General features: G+C 38.9%; 1 protein-coding gene across 5 annotated transcripts in view; it reads right to left on the bottom strand.

Annotated features, from left to right (window-relative positions):
• Positions 1-4707: 4707 nt before the first annotated feature.
• CHL1 (cell adhesion molecule L1 like) overlaps positions 4708-21876 on the bottom strand; it is a 196641-nt gene continuing 179472 nt past the window's right edge. For 4 of the 5 annotated variants that reach the window (XM_079122180.1, XM_079122181.1, XM_079122182.1 and 1 more), the window contains 8 exons: positions 20634-20749; positions 20289-20493; positions 19819-19941; positions 17943-18122; positions 14287-14448; positions 13528-13659; positions 11551-11623; positions 4708-8554 (listed from right to left, as the gene is read on the bottom strand). In XM_079122180.1, coding sequence (XP_078978306.1) covers positions 8338-8554; positions 11551-11623; positions 13528-13659; positions 14287-14448; positions 17943-18122; positions 19819-19941; positions 20289-20493; positions 20634-20749 — 1208 coding nt within the window. In that variant the 3' untranslated portion in view covers positions 4708-8337. The remainder of the gene's footprint in view (positions 8555-11550; positions 11624-13527; positions 13660-14286; positions 14449-17942; positions 18123-19818; positions 19942-20288; positions 20494-20633; positions 20750-21876) is intronic. The other variant, XM_079122183.1, reaches the window with a different exon arrangement.

A 21876-nucleotide genomic window follows, 5' to 3' on the forward strand; every position in this document is an offset into this window, starting at 1 on the left:
CTATGAGGCATAGTGCTAGATGATTGGCATTTCCAGTTAAAGTGAAAATGTCTCACCAGCCATTATGGAACTCCTAGGCTAGTAGGAGAATTAGAGACAGTTATCAAATAGACAATAAAAATAAAAATAAAAATAAAAATACACTGATCTGTATAAGTGATCAGTGCTGAATTCACCAGAGGAATGCAATACTATGAGGTTTCCCTAAAGAAATAATATCACTTGAAAACAGGCCAGTGCTCCGTGAAGGGAAAATGAGATTGCGAAGGTCTTGGAAGAGCAAGGAGTTTGGGAAAGACCCGAGGCTCACGGGAGACAAGGATTTAGCCTGAATTCCTTGGCAGCAAGGCCTTCAGCTATCAGTACATTGGCTACTATTTATTAGGAAGTGGGTCCCATGTAGCAAGCTTAAGGAAAAGGGACGGTGACAGAGAAAAGTGTGGAGACCCCATAGATGGTGCATCACTGAGTTGTCCACTGATCAATCAAACAAGTGCTTTCTCCCTTGGGGCCATCCTCCGTAAGGGAAGAGGCGGCAGGAGAGGTCAGAAGAGGTTTGAAATCCATCCACTAACTGCCTTCGTCCATTACGTCGGCATTCACGCCTCATGGTGTTGATTTCTCCATGCTTCCAGCTAAGCATGAGTGGGCACAGGGCAGCCGCACAGCACCTCACGCCAGGGTGCCAATCAAAGAGATCCTGGCAAGGGCGCTTCACAAGCCCTGTGGGGGTCTCCACCCACCTGCAGTTACTCCATCAGGGTCTGCAGCGCTGCTCAGGCCAGCAGTGGCTGACACAGTATGGACAGAAGAGTAGAGAATCTGAAGCAGGGCAGAAGAGGGGTTTGATACCAGGGTGAAGGCTGGGATGGAGAGAGGAAGGGAAAATGGGAAAAGCATGGACTGGGAGAACCCTGAAGGGCAACTGAAGATTTTTGCTCTTATATATTAAAACTAAGGATAGAACTACCAGATGACACAACTTTCCCACTCCTTAGTAATTTTTTATTTGAATAATATACTTTTTTATTTTTACAGCCTGCATTTCGATTCATTGTACACAAACGGGATACATCATTTCATTTCTATGATTGTGCACGATGTAGATTCACACCATTCGTGTAATCATACCTGTACATAGGGAAATGATGTCTGCCTCAGTCCACCATCTTTCTTACTCCTGCCTCCTCCCCCCTCTCATTTCCCTCTACATAATCCAAAGTTCCTCTACCACTCCCTAGTATTTATCCAGAATAAAGTCAGTATACTATAATGATAGTTACTACAATGACTGCAGCAATTCAATTCACAATAGACAGATTGTGGAATCAACCCAAGTCCCCAATATGATATATATGTACATCTCTCTCTATATATAATATATATACATTTTCTTGATCTATATATATATTACACACACACAAACACACACACAATGACATTTTACCCAACCATAAAGAAGAATGAAATGATGACATTTTCTGGAAAATGGAGAAAATCATGCTAAGTGAAATAAGACAAACTCAGAAACACAAACGTTGAGTGTTTCCTCTCATATGCAAAAACTAGAGCAAAATAAGGGAAAGAAGGTGGCAAGGGAGGGGACAAGGTATCACAAAGATTTGGGGAAGATCAGTGGAGTAGGAAGAGAAGACTGAGAGAGTGAGGGAGGAAGGAAGGAAGTGATGGGGAAAGAAATATGGAATGAATCTGACAGAATCATATGACATAAATGTCCCAAAGGGAATATCATCTTTATACATGTAGAAAATACCAATCGAAAATAAATCAATAAGGACATGAAGGGATAGAAAAGTAAAGGGAGAATGGGATTGAAATCAAATTCCTCCTATGTATACTTATGTCAAAAGAAACCCAGATACTATGTATAAGTATGTTCTAAAAGAAATGGAAAACCATTCTCTTGTTATTATTCCTAGGAGGGAAACAGCCTGGATATACTTGCACTTAACTAATCACCTTGCCTGGAGAGTGGAGAACAGACTGGAAGGGGAGCCAGTGGATACAAAAGAGTCAACCAGAGTGGTCACGATGCAGAGGAGGGGGCAGCCCAGGGGACACATGGGAGAAAATAGCAATGGAATTTGGTGGTGGTTTGGATATGGGTGAGGGCAAAGCTTGGTGCAGAGGATGATGTCTATGCCTTGGTAATTTTGCTGTTGTTGTTCATTACCTAATAGTTTTTTTTAAAATTTGTTTCCACATTTTTACCCATGTGTTATAGCTGTACATGCTGGTGCGATTTGTTTTTACATATTCTACATATTCGTACATGCACACAATGTAACAATCTAATTCAGCCAACATCACTCCCCAGTAGTCAACAGCTCCCTTCCTCCCTGCCTCCTGCCCCTTGGTCCCTTTTCTCTAGTGATTTCCCTTGATTTCCATGCTATCCACCGCCATTTTTCTTTTCCTTTTTCCTTCCCAGCTTCCACATATGGGAGAAAACGCAGGACTCTTGACCTGCTGTGTTTGTGCTTAACAAGATGGTCTCAAACTCCATCCATTTTCCTGCAAATGACACCATTTCATTTTTCTTTATGGCTGAATACTTCATTGTGTATATATCTCGTATTTTCGGTATCCATTCATCCATTGATGGATACCTAGGCTGGTTTCATGGTTTGGCTATTGTGAATTGTGCTGATATACATAGATTGCTACATTATGATGACTTTGATTCTTCAGGATAAATACTGAGGAACTGGTCACATGGTGGTCCCCTGCCTAGTCTTCTGAGGAGCCTCCACCCTGATTTCCATAGCAGTTGTACTAATTTACAGTCCTATTGACAGTGTTAAAGTTTTCCTTTCTCTCTACATCCTCTCTAGCATTTAGTATTATTTGTATTCTTGATGACCGCCATTCTAACTGGAGTGAGATGAAATCTCAGTGTGCTTTTGATCTGCATTCCCTGATTGCAAGAGATGTTCACCATTTTTCCATACATGGCCATTTGTGTGTCTTCTTTTGAGGAGTTTCTGTTTAATTCATGTCTGTGTATTTGGCTTCAGCATTTAACAACAGTATTGCCATTCACTGAAGTGTACATTTTGAGAAAAAAAACAGATTTGGGAGAGGAAAAGCACGCACTCCCTTTTAAAACACCGAGTTTAAAATATCTTTTAGGCATCAGAAAAAGGTAAGTAGAAATTCACATATAACACCTCAGTTCTCAGAAGTGTACTGTACTGAAAAGAACTTTAAGTCATCTGTCTGCACGGGTCAATCAACATCTTAGGAGGACTAGATATGTTAGGGGTTTCAGTAGCGTGGGACAGACACCTAAGGTTGAGTCTGCAGACAACGGCAGGATCTCAGAAGTCTCGGAATGACATATTCTCTTGGCAATTTGTAATGTAGCAAATGTATTAATTTGTTTTTACCAGCATTTCCAAAGTATTTTGATGAAAAATAACATGATGCAAGAAACCTCCTTTGGAAAACAATTATATTAATAATCACTATGGCAAATTCTAGATTTTTCTTTCTGTTACAAATACACGCAAAGAATATTTTCCCCCAACTGTTTGCAGAATTTACATATTTGAGTTGTTGCAGTGTATTTTTTTTTTTTTAGTTAATATCTGGCAATTTCCTTCTTTTAGTTTGCTTATTATATATAGTACAAGATATTGCTCACACTGTGATTGTCATAAGAATGATATAAACCCCATGGTATTAACATAGCTTAGCAACTCACTGTACTGAATGTCCTTGGAAAGTTACTCTGTATTGTATTTTGGGGGTATCAAGTGAGAATAGAAAAAGAAGAGAGGGGTCCCATTAAATATTTTGGTTTTTGCTAGAACACAAAATAATCATCCTAGAAATATTCAGGACAGCAATTGTTGAAAGTATTTCTGGAACAATTTTTTTTTTCAGTTTCTCATAGAAGTGAGTGGAATATGCTGAGATGTTTGTGATTCATTTAAAACAATTTTTCTGAATTGCTACTCTGCAGACTACACGTACACAGACTACACATACACAAATAATATATATAAAGTATATATTATGTCCCCTATTGTATATCTTGACCACATAGCTTAAAATCACGAAGTTTGTAAACATAATAAGTCAGCATCAAATGAAACACACCATTCTTTAGCATTTTTTAAGAGTATGTGAAGGAGAGGAAGAATGAAAAAACATGTATTATAATGGTTATTGACCTGATTTTGGAGTCTATAGCCCTGGGTTTAATTTCTAGTTCTCCCTCACACTGGTAACGTCAAGTTATTCAGCCTTCTTGTGCCCCAATTCTAAAGCCAAAGGTTAGTCCAAGGCTAAATGTGAGAATGCATGTAAGATTCTTAGTACAGATAAAAGATTTTTGAGGATCAAGATTTTCAAGAGATTGTCTACTGAGCCAGCTCTAAAACACTGTGCAAAATATCGGCTAGCCATATTAGAAAGCATAACATATTGGACATTTTCTTGAAAAAAAATAAACAGATGAATATACATTCATCTTAAGGTTATATGTGTTTAAGTATAAACTTTATTGACATTACATTTTCCAGATATGGTGATGTCAAGTCGTCCGCTTGTAAAAACAGTATTTCAAAGCACTTTGCTCACACCTCACTTTGTTAATTAACAGAATCAGCAGCAACTGCAGTTAGGGCTGATCTGTAATCTGATTCTTCTGAAATGGATAGAAAACAACACAAACATCTCTAGAGTACATGAAGTTGAACTTTTATTTTGAAAGCTGAATTCATGTGTAGTGAAAATATTTTTGAACCATACATAGTCAGAAGCTTAATACAAACACCATCTACAATACAAACACATTTCAATAAAGTTCTACTGTGAATATTGACCTAAGTAAAAAGAAAAAAATGGAAACTGGGGAGGAACCTCCTCTACCTACCCTTATCTCTTCTGATGATGTAATCAAACAATTTAGGATACAAAATCAAATAAGCTTTGGCTCAGCCCTCCTTATTACACTACAGGAACACCAGGATATGGACTACCACAGACTACAAACCCAATCCCATGATAATCAATTTAAAACTGTTACAAGAATGATATCTTAAAGGCATGTAAACATCTTTAGGGTTTCAATTGGCAATTTACGTTTCAGATGCTTAGAAAAACACACCAACATTCTCATTATTGTTTTCTCTTTAGCTCATCTCTTCCATGAATATAAAATAGGAAAAAATATTATTTGCGACTTCCAGCATAATTTCATTGTGCTCTACACTTTTATAAACATGGGTACATCTAAAATATCAGATGCCTTTATACCAACAGAATAAATTCACCAAATTCACATTTTCTTATAAATATGCATGCAAAATTAGTGGAAAAACACTTTCGTATAGCAAAGACCCTGCTTAATTTTCTTCTGATTAATAATTTTCAATGGCATGTGCAAATCGTACCACTCAGTGAGCAGTAGATTTATTTTATTTATTTTTTTTCTGTAGAGTTGTTCTTCTATAAAAATATATTTATGTGCTCGCAGGAAAAATGTTGAGTTGGTGTGTGGGGGGGTGACTTTTAGATTACATAATTCATTACAGGTTTGTTGATGAAGTTAAAAGGCATCTTAGCTTTTATCACTTGCAAATTTATATTCATAAAAAAGAACACCCTGTGACAAAGATCATTAGCACTTTGTAGTTGAGAGTTTGAAGCAAAGGAGTTAAACAACTTGTCTAAGTTGATGTACAAAATCAGATGCTGGAACTAGGAAGAAGAGAAGGATCTGCTTGGCCCTTGGACAGCTCTCTGGGAGGCTGTCCCCATCCATGATCCTTGAGATTATATGCACTCGATCACATTAAAGTCACACGGACAGTATGCCAGAGAAAGTAAACCCAATGAAGGACAGAATTCTAGGTACTGGCTGCTCTTACAGTGGGCATTTTGCAAATAATTATTGCCTATGTATAACCAACACTGCATATCACAGATTCTGTTACTCATTTTCTGAAGGAAAAGAATAAAATCCACTTTAACCTACTTGATTTCTTTTTCATTTAAAACTGATCCTGATTCTTAAAATACATAAATAATATGATTTCATAAATAAAACCAGGGCAAGTCACGGACTGTCATGATGAAGGTTTCTAGGAAAAGCCGAATTGTATTGAGAAGAGGCAACAGACTGCACAAGACAGGCATGAACCAACATGTCCGTCAGTTTCGACCACTCTGAGGATATAATTAGGCACATTGTTCTCAGCTAAAGAACAATGAAGTCTGAGAAGAACCAACACTTCAATATGTGCATTCACTTCTTTCTAATGGAGCTACTTCTCACCCTTTGGCCATTATTTCCAACCTGCAAGAGCTTCTTAAAACCACTTCTCAGTGGATGGCTAAGAAGAGGAATCCCATAACGGCAGAATTGAGAGTTCCAAGCTTTACCTGGTCAGGAGCTGAGCATCACCAATGCCTCTATGATAAATCAGTACGTGAGGATTCCCCTTCCATAAAAGCTGTGCCTTAGAAATCAGCTGGTGGTGCCCTCAAGCTGCACTGACAGATGTGAGGACCCTTGCAATCACATGGGTGGGGGACCAGATATCTGCCCCTCTGGATGTTTACTTCCAGGTGGGTGGTCGATTCCCAGCCCAGGAAAGAGAGTTTTAAGCAAGACTTGTATCTCCTGCCAGTGTGTTTGCAGGACACACAATTAAAAATACAATTACTCCATGCACATGACTTCGTCAGCCAATATCAATGTCTCTGGGTTGGGTCCCCCAGATACATAATGGATCACATAAACCAAATTTTGAGAATTAATAGTACACATTAAATAATTATAGTTCAAAAAATAAAGTAACATCTGTGAATCAATTTCCTTTAAATAATTCTTTCAGGGTGAGGTTAAAAATGTTTCTATGAAACGCGAATTTGAACACTCAAGTTTACTGATCTGTGTGAACAGTCCTTCATACCACTTCTAAAACATTTCCATATATTATTTTCAAAGGACTAGTAGCCCACATGCCAGGAAATAAATCCCCTGAATTTGCACTGACTTTGAAAGAAGGAAAATAGAGAAGGAAAAAAAAATCTCACTATAAATGCATTTAAAATGTGATCTAGACACATCTACGTATAGGAATGTCCACTCTCAATAGTTTTTCTTTGTTGGGGGACTGCGACAGGAGAACACTCAACAACAAAAATTTATTTTGAAGAATAGGAAAACATTGCCTCAATATTTGTATGAGCTTTTATTTGGAGACTGTTGGTAAAACACGGTAAAAGAACAAAACCCAAAGGCTTCATACAAAGTCTTCAGGAAGCTCAGGTTACTGGCAGGAGCTTGGAATAGGGAAGACGGCAACTAACTATATATTTTATCTGTATAGGCATGCCTGTTCATGTTTTTTTTCCAACTCCAAAATAAAACACATCTATTTTTTTAATTGTGGAAACATTAACATAATCTGTACAATGCATTCATGAAATATATGCAAGTATACCATCACATAAAGAAAAAAGGTCAAACTGACCAACTTGGAAATGAAGAAATTAAATAGAAATACCTACTAGAATCCAGAACCAGGGACACATTACACCTGTTCTTCTTCACAATAACCTTGTGACCACTGCGACTTTCAAGCTGAAGTTAGTGCCAGAAAAATAAAATAAAATAAAGATAAAAAAAAAGCGAGAAACAAAGATGCTTGTGAATGTTATAACGGACAAAATTTTTTTAAAAAATCATACCAAAATTAAAAACATTATAACTCTATTTAAACATGACCATCTCTGGGCAAAGAGTTAGGAATTCAATAAATACTCATTGCTTTTTCACCTAAGACTTTTGCTACTAAAATTTAAATAATAAATTTAGACTGTATATATTCCAGGAACCGTTTTAATAAGATATTCATATTTCTTTTTTACATTTTTAAATAACTGGTGTGCTTAGGATCTTTTAACCTGCGGTGAAGCCAAGTCACTAGACAGTTCTCAGAGACTGAACACAATAAATGTGTACACAGAGATAAACCCAAAGGCAGCCAATCACTGCACACACTCAACAGGAAGATGGGGCGGATGCGGGGTGCTCAGGGGGTGCTTTGGATTCACTTGAGGTGGATCTAAACACAGAATCTGTTGTGTGTTCTGCATTTTGAGCACCTGGAAAGAAAAGCAGAAATCAAACATGGCCTGAAGCGTTTGGTGTTTCATCTTCCTCTCCACCCATCCGCAGCGTGTGGGCGTTTTCTGGATGCCATCTGCCGACGTGTTTCTACCTCTCCCTGAAAGTTCTTGCTCCCTTGGACAGACGACTATGGAAGGTGGGGGTGGGCTGGGACGCGGGTCCAGCTTTCATGCTCGCAGCGGGAATGTGGCCGTGGAACTTCCGTTGCTCTCCACTGATCCCTTCTCCTTGGATCCAGTGTAAGCGCCAATGAACGATCCATCTTCGTTGAAGAGACCGTGGTCTCCCTCTCCGTACTCCACCAAGCTGTCAGCACTTTCTGTGGCCGGCATATCCCGGTTGAGGGACCGGAGGCTTCCTTTGAGAGGCTTCTCATCACTGTCGCTGGAAGGTAGAAAAGAAGATTTCAGCAGAATCTAACATTCATAGGCACGGAGCGCAAGACCCACTGGCCAGAGTTCTTCAGGCGTTCCCATGAGCATGGAAGACAGGTAGGTGCAAGAAGCCCACAGCACACCTTCGCAAATCAACACTGAGAAAGTCCCAAGCGAGGTGCACCTGTTGAGAACAGGTGATCTCTGTGCAGCTGACTGTCTTAACCACCAGGATGCAGGCAGTTGCGACTGCACCCTCAAAAGCCAATACAGCACAATCAGGACTGCTGGGCCCCCGTGCTTACTGAGGTTGTTAAGAGATATTTGTCTGAGGAATGTGCAGCTGCCCGGAAACCTTATCTATCAAGGACAGGGGGGCCTAGCCCCACTCATCTCCTGCATAGTTCACCCCTGCCCTCCTCCCTTCTTCCTCTAGGACCCTTCAGTTCTGGCGGGACCCAATGAGAATCAAATAGATTGGCAGGCCCAACCAGAGGAGGACTAATGTTTAGCTGTTCCAATGTTAACCAATAACGTACAGGTCTTTGTATGTGAATGTTTGCAAATCTCTTAAATAGAGGGCTTTCTCGCCCCTTGGGGCCACTCCCTACTCAGCCACTGCAATGGTCTGAGAGGCTGATTGTGGTCCAGACTCAAGCTTGTAATAAAACCTCGTTGTGTGTCTTGCATTACCGTGCCTGCACTTTGACTCTCTGGGGATCAGTCGATATCGGGGACCAGTCAATACTGGACCCTAACACACCCACGCTTAGAAACAGAGAAATGATCTTCTATCACGCGTGACACTTCTGCTGCTCTTAAATTCAGGAGCTTGTCTGGGACAGGCGGAGATTCAACCTACTGACATACACAGAGGCACCATAGTCTCAAAGTCTGCGAACCCCCTAAATTCACACAATGAACTGAGAGGTGATTGATCAGTCATGAGGTTGGAGCCTTGTGAACAGGATTAGCATCCTAAGAAAGGTCCAGAGAACCCCCTGCTCCTTCCATCATGTGAGGACATGGGAGAAGGTGTCACATGAGAATAAGAAAGTTGACTCTCACCCAACATGACCTTGACCTTGGACTTTCAAGCCGCCATAACTGGGAAAAGACACTTAGTTTATGGTATTTTTTGAGAGCAACCCAAATGGACTAAGACATTTGGCTATTTCTCTTGCTTCATGAATTTTTGGAGACCCTACATTTCAAGCCTTCATCTTCTGCCTTTACTTTTGATCTTTACATTCTCCGTGTCCTTCCCAAATTTGTCCTTTTGCTTAAGTTAACCAACTAATAAAGTTAAAAAATTTCAGATATGATATATTAAAAAGGAAAGAAGAAAAGGCTGGGATTTTTAAAACATAAATACTGTAAGTCTATTTATGGGGTGGGTTTTATCTTTCAAGAGAAGCAAGTAGAAAAAAATAAAAAAAAATAAATAAATAAATAAAGAGAAGCAAGTGGAGTTAGCAAATTATCAAGAAATTTAGAAATTTTCTAAATTTCTGATCCGGATTTTTTTTTTTTAAAGTACCAACTGGTATTATAAAGATAGAAATCGGAAAAAATCAATTTATAAAACTTGAAAAAAGTAATGATTAAGAAAAAAACATAATATAAACACAGAGAGTACGATGGGTGGTCTCCATCAGCGCTGTCCAACAAACATCCAACCTTGGCCTTCTGGGAACACGGCAGGGGTGGTACTTCCCAGCCCACTCAGAGTTATTCCTCTGCACAGGTAACTTGTTGGTGGCAAAGAAAAGTAAGCAAAGTTGACAGGTGTCACTTCCAAGAGGGAGATGTGGAGACAGAGCTCCATCTCCCAGCTTCTGTTTCCACTGCTGTGTGGACCCTGGATCCTGATCCAGCCCCTGCTGCTCCTAAGTGATGACATGACCGAGAGTAAGCTGTGCTTACTGTAGGTTGAATATAAGGTATTCCTGGGGCCGCTCCTGGGCAATGCAGGAATCTTCAGAGGTGAAGTTATTAGATCATGAGAGCTATAATCTCATCAGTGGATTAATCCACTTGATGGATGAATGATTTGAATGCACTAGTGGGTGGTAAACATAGGCAGGTGGGGCATAGTTGGAGGAAGTGCTCTGTTTATTTCCCACCCCCAACTCAGTACTAGGCACTGAACCCAGGATTGCTTTCCCACTGAACTACAACCCCACTGTTTTTGCTTTTTAGTTTGATACAGAATCTCAAGTTGAGCAGGTTGACTTTAAACTTGCAATCCTCCTACCTAGTCATCCCGGTTGATGGGATTACAGGCAGGCACTACCACACCTGGCTGAAAGAGGAGTCCTAACACTTCCTGGAGAGCAACCTACTTTGTCCTTCACTTCTTGCTCTTTCTCCTACGATGCCACCCTTTTATACCTTCATACAGTTGGCCCAGCTCTGCCCAGTAGCTACTGTGACATAGTCTTCTCATCTGTGAAGGGCGAGCTTCTCTCTCTTTTGGATATCTCTTCCTCCAGAATTCCTCCCAGGCAGAAACAGTTGTTCCCTTTTATGTAATTAGTTAATTAGAGTTATTTGCCTCTGTAAGTATCTTTCCCCCTCAGATTCAGGTCACCTAGAAGACCGGGTTTGTAAGCTATTTACCTCTGTAGGTGCATGGATACTCTCGTATATGCATGTGTCCACGGATACAGAGTGAATGTGACCCAGGTTCACTGTGGCCGTGCTCAGAGTGGTTTTAAGATGATTCAGCCAGTCCAAGCAGACATTCCAGCCAAGTAACTACAGTGTCCCTGTGTTACAGGCAGCTTCTGGGCGTGTCCTAATGCACATTTCTCCCAGGACCTGGTTCTCCACACCCCTCCATTACCTGCCCAAACACTTAAGTAGATGCTACCCATGCAAAGTACTCTTCATAAAGGCATTACAATACAGTCCTGTAAAAATGCTTTAAAAATAAACCCTTTTATTGCACATTTAGTAAATCTGATGAATATGTGCATTTTGAAAAAGGAAGGTTACATTTACCTGTATTCACCAAAAGTTTCATCTTTCACAGACTGAACTTCCGGATCTGGATGTAAATCTTCCTTTTCTTTCACTGGAAAAAAAAACAAAAAGAGTGGGGGTGTGGATAATGCAAAAACGTTGGCTCACAACATTTTGGTAGTAAGGTTGAACGGTGGTGAATTGAAAAGAACAGCCCAATTCAAGACTTTCTGAAACAGGTGATAAAAGTTTTTTTCTGTGGTTATATCTACAATACATCATTACCTGTTTATTTAAACAAAAATTTTTAAAAAGGAATTATCTGGGTCCTACATGGTTTTCACTGTGCTGGCAGCATCTACAGATCTTCATGAGACTACTCGATATTATATGGGCCACACATCTGAAAAGAGTCCACTTCAGACTGGTCCCTTGATGAAGATTTATTAATATTCACCTTACTATTCAAAAATTTTGAAAATGCCCTATTAAATCTGTCATGAAACCATCATGTATAAAAGAAGTCAATCATTTAATTACTCTTTTTCACTCTCTTACTAAAATTGCCTCAATTTCAAATTACCAAGGGCGACTGCTTTTTCTTTTAAGGGCAGATTTGAGGAAGTTCTTTAAAAATGAAAGAGTCTGCAATTCATGAATGGGTATTTGTTGAGGATTCTCAAATGGGAAAGCTAAATCTCTTCAAAGTTTCCAGTGAAATACCTATAATATTCATTAGTCATCATGAATGTAATTCATAATTCAGAAGAAAAACTGAGATGTATAACAACACAAGTTTTATAAAACCTGAGAAATCATGTCCTAGATGGTTCTATGTACATGATGGATTCCCAGAGAACATTTGCTGGAGGAACCACATGCCAATAAAAAACCTCTCACGTATCTGAACATCATCATACCAAGAGCTGTGTGATCTAAACCTTCTTGCCTGTAAAAAGCACCATGAGATCGAAGCAAAATTAACTTATGATAATATGTGCCTCTGAAAAAGTCAAAATAAGTTTGAGAGTTGAAGACAGTTAAAATAAAAGCAAACATTTTTATCAACAACTAGAATGCTTTCTATTTTTATCAAATACACCATCACTTCAAGAGGTGGGGCACTCAGCAGAGGTCATGGTAAGAAGCCACACGGTTTTATGCATACCCGGCGACCTCAACGCAATAGCTAACCACTAACATGGACTAGTGGAGTCTGTGTTCCAGAATGCACTAGCACTAAATGTCAGAGTGTTGTATGTATATAGAAGCAGAGTAGAGATGGGTCCCTTCTCGGGACATTTCTCTTATGTGTGGAAGCTAGAGATGAGAGAGAGAGACACAGAGAGAGAGAATATGAATGAATGAATGAATGGGGGAGGGGAGCATCTCATGAAAACAGAAGGGAAAGCAGGAGAGAAAGCAGACCAGGGGAGGGAGGAGGAGGCAAAGGGAAGCCCTGGGGGATCGAAAGTGACCATACGATGCTATGTGTATGTATGATTGTGACCCAATGATTTAGATTTACATGGATGAGAGCAACCCCAGAATTCCTAGGTGCACAGGAGACGGTGACCCCATGACGCTAGGTGCATATAATAATGAACCCCACTATCATGTATAATGAGGATGCACTAATAAAAAATAAATAAAAAAATAAAAAGCACATGTGATTTATTAATATGTGTTCTTGATATCTCAGAGAGTTGATGGATGGAAGATAAAAGCTTGGAATTATTACACACCTGGTTAGAACCTGTATTAAACAGCAGAAACTAGAAAGCAAGTAACTCCTTAGAGATGATATTATAAACCGTGCATTTTCTTTAGTTAATGAAGCTATAGTTTCCCTCTCGTATACTGTCTATCAAATTTGCTCATGGACGTTTCACTTTGATGTGCAAGAAAACAGTAAAATTAAAAAAAAAAAAAAAAAAAAGGTTTCTGAAGAACACCTCCCAGATGAATTGAAACACGCTTGGATGAACTGAAACCCACGGGAAGAACCAGTCTTACCGGAATACTTGCCCCCTTTATTCCTCTTCACAAAGCAGACAGTCAACAGCATTAGCGTGAGAAGGGCAACAGCACACATCAGTCCAATGAACCAGCCCTGCGTGGAGATGTCATCGTACAAGCCAGCATATTCTGCCGTAGAAAGAGAAGCCACAGTGCTCAATGCCCGGAAGAGGATGTATACATCATGTAATTTGGGGCGAAATCAGATTCTTTTTTAAATAAACAAAATAACATCAACATTACTTTTCCTTTGAATGATCCCAGAAGAAAAGTGATCTGAAAGACCTTCTCCTGGGGGGCCGCTAACAAACCCCCCTACATTATTAAGAAAGGGCCTTTTATAAGTTGCTCTGATTCTGAGGAAGAAAAACCAAAGAGGAGCGTGGAGGCAGGGAAGCAGCAGAGGGTAAGGACAGCGGAGAGGCCTGGGTTAGGAGGAGGAGGCCGCCCAGCCTCCGCGGGTTTGGATTTGGGCCTTCTTTTTAGTTTTTGTTATTCACACGTGTTAATTAGCAGGAGATATTTTTAGGCAACGAATCTGATAGAAACCATAAGGGAGAAACTGAACCACTGGGGGAAGGGCGTGTTTTTTCATTTTTGATCATTTTAAAATGCTATGGCAATAAAAATTGAAATTATGGCTTTTATAGCAAATGGACTCTATAGTTTTGTCTTTAAGATGAATGTGTGTGCAATCAATTCACAGGACACGGGTGCACGGCCTAAGACTACCCCAAACAGAAGCTCATTTCTCACCTCTCCCTCTCGTCTCAATTACATCTTGAAAAATGCTATCGTTATCACCCCAATTCTTAGTCATTAGGTGAACTATATGTTCCGCTCCCGGCTCAAATACCTCTACGGGGTGAATCTTTTGAGTAAGATTTACTCCTTCTGTTATCTTCCTGACACCTTCACCTAAGAAAGGCACACAGTGAAATCATATGAATTGTCATCACTGAAAGGCAGGATATGACAGGTAAAAAATACTGTTATTTGAGATAAAAAATAAAGCCACTGCAGCATTGCATGTTCTTAACTAGGCCTTGAATAATTGAATGAATGAGAATATCAGCTTTTCAAGACTTTGCTTTTTAATATGCTGAAAATGAATAAATGAAATGAGCTGAATTCATGGTCACCTGAGATGATAAATGGTGGATGGAATGGTCTATAAATCTGCCTGGTCATGTGAAGGGTTCAAACCCAAACACAGACTTAAAGAAGTGATACAGTGTAATGTGCAATTTGGATTTTCATAGATCTAGTGGTTTAATGAAGAAGGCCTGTTGACCTTATGATTTTAATTAAATATGTTTATAATGACTAAATATTAAATAACTACATTAAATATGTACATATAGGTATACACACATGCATATATACATATAAATACATATTCATTTTGACTTGATATCCATAAATACTGATGGAATGGCATCAGAATATGGTTATATATTAAATATTTGAAATTAGTAGAAATTTAAGCCACATAAAGTGCAGGTTTATAGGTACATTTAAATGAAATGGTTTCACTGACATTTTGAGAGTGGTGTGAGAATTAATAATTTTCCAAAAAGAATTATCAATATGTCAATACATTAATGGTAGAATCTCAGGGTAACAGATGAAAAATGAGTCAACTTTAATTAAACATACATATAATTTTTGATCTTGCAACCAAACAGGCAAAATATTTTTGCATTTAATACATAGTTTTGCTAGGAATCAACTCAATATTATAAATGCACACCTGAAAGCTTTAACAATTTATACATGAAATAAATTCTTTCTTATTTATAATATAAGGACTTATGAAACTGTTTCAAATGGGTATACGTTACACTCAGTATTTGATTATAACTTCACCATAGACTAAAAATTGCTTATATAGTTACTGAATAACAGAAGGGCCTTATTTAAAGTGGCACCATGGAGAACGTAAGGTCAGTTACATAGCTGAGCAAAGCCTTTAAGATTAATCAACTTTGAAATAGGATGCAATCAATTTTGACCTTGGAAAAAAGAGAAATATTAGCATAATGTTAAACAGGGCAAGCTTTTGAAAATTAGAGAAAAGCATATGATTTATTGAAACAACTAATGACACAAAATTATATTTCTAATTAACTTCATTGTTTCCTCTCTCAGATTATGAAATGGGAGTCACCAGAAAACTGGAAAGGAAATCAGAGAACATTTTTTAAAAATGCATGTCTATTACACCACACACTATGAATAAGCACCAAATCATCTTAAAATGTGCTATCTAGGCAGAGCAAGAAGATGGACATGCAGAAGTAGATTCCAATTTGCACAAAAGGTATCATTTTTTGAGTCTCAAATGATACCAAGATGCATCTCTCAGAGGATATACTTTTTTGCAAAGATTGTGTTGAAATCCAACAGGAAAAAAATGACAACTTTTTTCCCTGTAAACACCAAAAGATATGCCTATTGAAGAGAAATCAGTGTCAACTGGGGAAGGGGTCAGGAGTTGGATAACTGAAAATGAAGATTCCTGAAAAAGAGCATAAACACACTAGTAAGGAACATTTTCATATTACTGACACATATAACAGTGAAGAAATCTGCTTTAAGACACTCAAGCACATTAGGTACCTCTTTAGTTTGCAGAAAAGATGTAGCATCAGTTAAACTCACACAAACAACATTTCCACTCTCCACACCCCAATTTGTCAAATAGGAATGGAAACCAGCCCAAATTTTCCTACATATGTGCTAGAATGTGGGACTTCTAAGGCAGCTTTGTGATTTTTTTTCTTTTATGCTGCAAACTGGCAAGAATCAGACTAGAATTTCTCTCTAATATCATGTTCCTGTTTCTATCAAACAACCATTATGTGCCTTAAAATTTGTTTTTAAGAAATATGGAATTTATCACCTCATGTAACATATAAATATGTGACTACGTGACTGATATGATTCTACATTAGGTATAATTGGAAAAATGAGAGATGACACTCCATTTATTTATGATCTATCAAAATGTATAAATGCATTCTACTGTCATGTGCAACTAATTAGAACAAATAAATTTTTTTTTAAAATATGGAATTTATTTAGATATATTTAGATGACTTATTGAGGTGGCTACTATTTCAACTTATTTTCTCTGAATGGAACCCTTGATACCAGTTTGCATCCCTGAGAAATAAGATCTTTTAGTTACTGGAAAGTGTCCAATCATCCTCTTGAAGTTAGTTTAACTCGTGTGAGACGAGAAATCAGTTCATTTCACTTGGTGTTCAATTCTCCCCTGGGGATAATTTTTGGATGCTTTTGGGGGTTATCTGAATGTATATCCTCTTCCTATGTAAGGGAGGGGCAAGTGTTTGAGGATTCTGGGGAGAAGATAAAACTTTTGTTAAAAAGATAAAGTAGAAACAAGAAGAGGTGAAAACTTGCTGATGTATGATGACTCACAAACGCTTGTCTATTTTTTAAAATATCTTTAATAAATAAAAGACAATTTAATTTTCTCTTTTACTGTTTTCTCCTCTTGGTATGTCCCTGGATCCTGTTGTTTTCTAATCTACAATTTGCAAAAGCATTTAGAACAGAAGGATATTTGCCAATCGCTACATGGTAAACCAAACCAATGCATGTATTTCCCATCTCCAACTCCCACCAATTCTTTTTCCAAGTCCCCCATCCCTGACCAGCCTGCACCCTTCAGAAGTCCCTCTTTCTTTAACTTCTTAGTGAATACATCAGTTCCTCTGATGCTTTTCCCTTTACTTTGTCAGCTTATTTCTCCGTTGGTGCCTATTGGCATTAAAGAAAATTCAGGCAGAACACTGCTAAAATTGTAACCCGGAGAAATAATTCAGGAATGGAAGTGGTTATAAGGTAGGAATGAAAAGAAAAGTCTAATTGAAGGAGGAGAATTGTCCTAAACCATAAATTGCAAGTCACTTACCATTCAGGTAGGTGGTATCGACCACCAGACAGTAAAATAAAATGGACATATATATTATGCACAATATGAATCAAGGTCTGGAAACAAGATACATTATCTCTGTGTTGCAAAATGCCTATTGAGGCAAGAGACAAATATTCTTCGGTATGGAAACATTATCCAAAGAAAAATATCCCTCCACCAACCTTGTGAGTAATTTTATGGACTCATGTCTCCTATTTTCATTAAGAATGACAGTTCCTGGCCTTAGTGTGTGCTCAGCTAGGGTTTGATTGCTGCTGTTCATACATCTATAAATCGTCAATGTGAACTGTGCACACAGTAGGAATAAATTGTTTATCTATGCTCCTGGGAAACAGAAGGTCAGATGGATTTGGACTGCCATCTTTCCTCATATCCAGTGAGTGCCTGGTGCATTTCAGGGCTATGGTGCGCCAAGACACAGGCTGCAGAAGCCTGGGGTACTTACTCCCTTCTCCCAAGGTGGCGCTCTCCTCCGTGATGGGTTTGCCGCAGCCTTTGGAGGTGCAAGCCCTCAAGTAGAACTTGTACTTGGTAGTTGCATTGAGGTTTAAGAGACGCCAGCTGGGCTTTGCTGGAGTTGTGATGTTGATAGCATTTAATTCTCCAATCTCAGAGGTGTCGTTGACTAGAGAAATAAACACAGATAATGACGTCTCTCACTTCCTATTCCTTGAGGGACTCTGCCCCTGAGTTTTCTGGTACTTACACTTGTGTTCCGCAAGGAGTCATTTTAATTATTCATACCTATTGACTCATTCAATCTTAGGGTAGAGATGTGATTGCTGACCAGATCATCGGGGGATGACTGAGATTTATCAAAAATAAACACTTTGCCCAGATCTAGATTCAGTAATTGGCAAACGAGATTTGCATAAGCCATCATCTTTTGGCCCCAGAGACTGCACTCCTAATCACGCTGCCATATAGGAGGCAGCCACCTTCATAGTACCCATTAAAAATGATGAACTTTCCCCCATTATTTTCATTGTATCCTTGACTTAAGTACTTTTAATCTTCTCCTGGAGGAACAATTTACACAATGATTATATGGTTCCTAGTTTAATGTGTGTCACCAAATAACTACATATGTTCCTTGAATTACAATGAAGTTACATATGCCCCCAGATAAGTGTTTCTTATATGCCTCAATTCCTGCCTCCTTGAAAATAGTGACGGTACAGATCTTATAGTTTGGTTTTGCTCTTTTTTTATTTTAATGAAATAATACAGATAGAGTGTTTGGTAATGATCTTGCTACAGAGCAAGCATTCAAAAATGCTAACATGCTGCTTCCATTTGAATCTTGCTTATAACGTGCTAAATACATGCTCTCAACTCTGTAGAAGCCGTCGCAGATAAAGCTGCAAGATTTTTATGTGCTGCCTGTGTAGCACATCAGGGATCTCTGATGGGCTGGCTTTTCTCAGTCCAGTAGACTGGATTTCTTCTATTTTTTTGACCATATAGTATTTAACATCCTCAAATTCTGAAATTCTCATTGCTAAGCTACTGCTTAAGTTTTCTGTGATCTAAGTCCCTAATTTCCATTTTGAGACGATGCTTAGATTAGAAGACTGTTAGAGTAAGGATGTACCACGATTGCAAAATGATCTGATTCTGCTTAAACATTTCCTATCTAATGGCACAGCAGCACATAGGCAGAGATTATTTTGACTAGTGGTCCAGAGACAACACGTTGGTCCTCTCCTTGTTACCTGAACCAGTGTGATGCTGGTAGAAGCTTTCTGCACCCACAGGTATGTTTAGGGTTGAGACCGGAATCATGCATTCCAGCAGGTGAGTGAGTATAGTGTGGGAGTTACATGTGTGCGCTGTGAATCTTCTTTATGTTGCTGACTAACTCTGTTCCTGATCAAGTTTCTTAATTCCAAGGTCTCTTACTTATAAACAGTAATAAACAGCAAACATATATCTTCTGGCACCCATTGGTGTATTGTTTTGCTTCTGGAACAGAGGTCTGCAAAGTTTTCTAGCCAACAGCTAGACTGTAAATATTTCAGATTCTGAGGACCATGTGACCTCTGTTGCATCAACTCAACTTGGCCAATCTAGTGAGAAAACATCGACAGGCACTATGTACATAAGTGGACGTGGCCATGTTCTAATAAAACTTTATTTATAAAAACAGGTGGGAGCTGAAACATTCCTGCAAGTGACTTTACAGACCTCTGCGCTCTAAGGTATTGCAGCCTACAAACCATGGACTTACGTAATTGTCAGATCTTTAAAACGGCATGCCAAATACTCAAGTTAAAAAATGCAATACAAGCAAGTTAACCCTGATGCAAATTGCTACTTACTTATCTGGTACTGTAATAGGTAGCCAGTTAAGTTTCCATTTAGTTTCTTAGGTAGTCCCCAGGACAAAGTAGCAGTGTCTTTATCGACTTTGATGACTTTGAGAAAAGCTGGCTGTTCAGGTACTAGAAAACACAAGACCAGAAATGAACACTGGTAAAAGTGGTAAATTCCTAAATAAGCCCCATTAGATTAAAAATCGTTACAGAAATTGAGGCGTTAACTCATATCAAGTACATATTAACTCTGTACAGGGGAGGACATGTTTAATATAGCCACTGGACAATTACCATTGTTACTATTATTCTACTTGGTTATTTTCTTTTGTTCTTTTTTTTTTTTTTTCAGTTGTAGATGGACACAAGTACCTTTATGTTATTTATTTATTTTCAGGTGGCACTGAGGATCAAACCTGGTGCCTCTCATATGCTACTGAGCCACAGACACAGCCCCTACTTGGTTATTTTCTTACCTCCTTCTGGCGTCTGAAATATATAAGGCTCACTCTCTGGCCCAGCTCCTTTGGAGTTATAGGCTAAGACTGTCAAGTGAAATTCACTGAAGGGCTCTAGGGAGGGAACCATGCCGTAGTTTCTCTGTCCTGAGAATCTTAGGATGTTCACTTCTTTGGGATGTGCTCTTCCATCCAAAAGACTCTTCGTTTTCCACCAATTTATCTGCAATGAAAATATGAGTGTCTTCAGGGATGCGCCATACAACAACTGCAGTGGCAGATTCTCTTTTGGCTTCTCCCAGAATCGGTTCATATTCTCAGGAAAGACACAAAGACAACAATAAGAAAAGCGGTGACAGAAACCTGATAGCCTTTCAGATGTCCATGCACCCTGTCCTTGGGGATTGTTGACCAGACCACTTTCACTAATGTGCTGTTTATAATGTCCACACCATGGATCACTGGAGCTGTATCAGGATCTGTGAAACACAAAACCAAACGCAAAGGTGATGATTCCTTTCCAGAGGTGATTTCCATGCTGTTTAATGTAGGGACAATACTTCTGTGAAATTAAATCCAAATGGAAGCAAGAGTTCCTCATTACAGAGCAGTTTCTCAGCCCTCATGGGTTCCTAGAAGAGAATGTCCCATACAACACAGAAATCAGGATCTCCAGATGTTTATACCGTGGGCAAACGTAGAGGGAAATTTAAAACAAAGTACCATGAAATATTCTGTGAGCATCTTGTCTTTCAAAGCAAAGGAGCTACATCAGTCATATAAAAAATGGGGATTTTTTAAAATCAAATATTAATAAGAGCAACATTAATTGAGCACATGCTATGTGTCAGGCACTGGTTATAGGTTCAATCTAAAGATTAAATGAGCCAATTCATGTATCTTTAGAGTAACCCCATGAGATTGCTACTATCATCCCATTTACTAACAAGGAATAAACCCAACACAGTACAGCCGAGACTCTCAGGTCAGACATGTTCCGCTCCATTCTTTCTATTTAATCAGAAGAGTTTAAACAGCAAGTGAAAATTCTTGGATCAAATTATTACTCTGGATGCTAGAAGAAATAATAACTCCCAATGTGTTGTGACGTAGAACAGAGAGGTTTCTTTTTCTCCAGGCATATAACTGCAGCAGTTCAAATGCTATTAGCAATTAGTAATATGATCACATCGCCCCTGTTTCCTAACTGTTGCATGTGGGCGTGTGTGTGTGTGTGTGTGTGTGTGTGTGTGTGTGTACAATTCTACATACAAATCTGGGTCTTTGCCTCATTTGTAATAAGAAGGATCCAGACAGGCATATGAGACCCAGGCAATGGCAGCAGATAGCTGTTAGGAAGTCCTTCAAAAGGAAAGGCAAAATCAGGTGCCTGTAATCGCAGTAGCTTGGGAGGCTGAGGCAGAAGGATCGCGAGTTCAAAGCCAGCCTCAGTGAAAGCAAGGCACTAAACAACTCAGTGAGATCCTGTCTCTAAATAAAATACAAAATAGGGCTGGAGATGGAGCTCAGTGGTTGAGTGCCCCTGCGTTCAATCCCTAGTAACCAGCTCCCTCCCCCCCAAAAAAGGAAGGGCAAAGCTAACTGA

This window comes from Sciurus vulgaris, assembly GCF_902686455.1.
Source record: "Sciurus vulgaris genome assembly, chromosome: 19".
NCBI classification, from domain to species: Eukaryota; Metazoa; Chordata; class Mammalia; order Rodentia; family Sciuridae; genus Sciurus; species Sciurus vulgaris.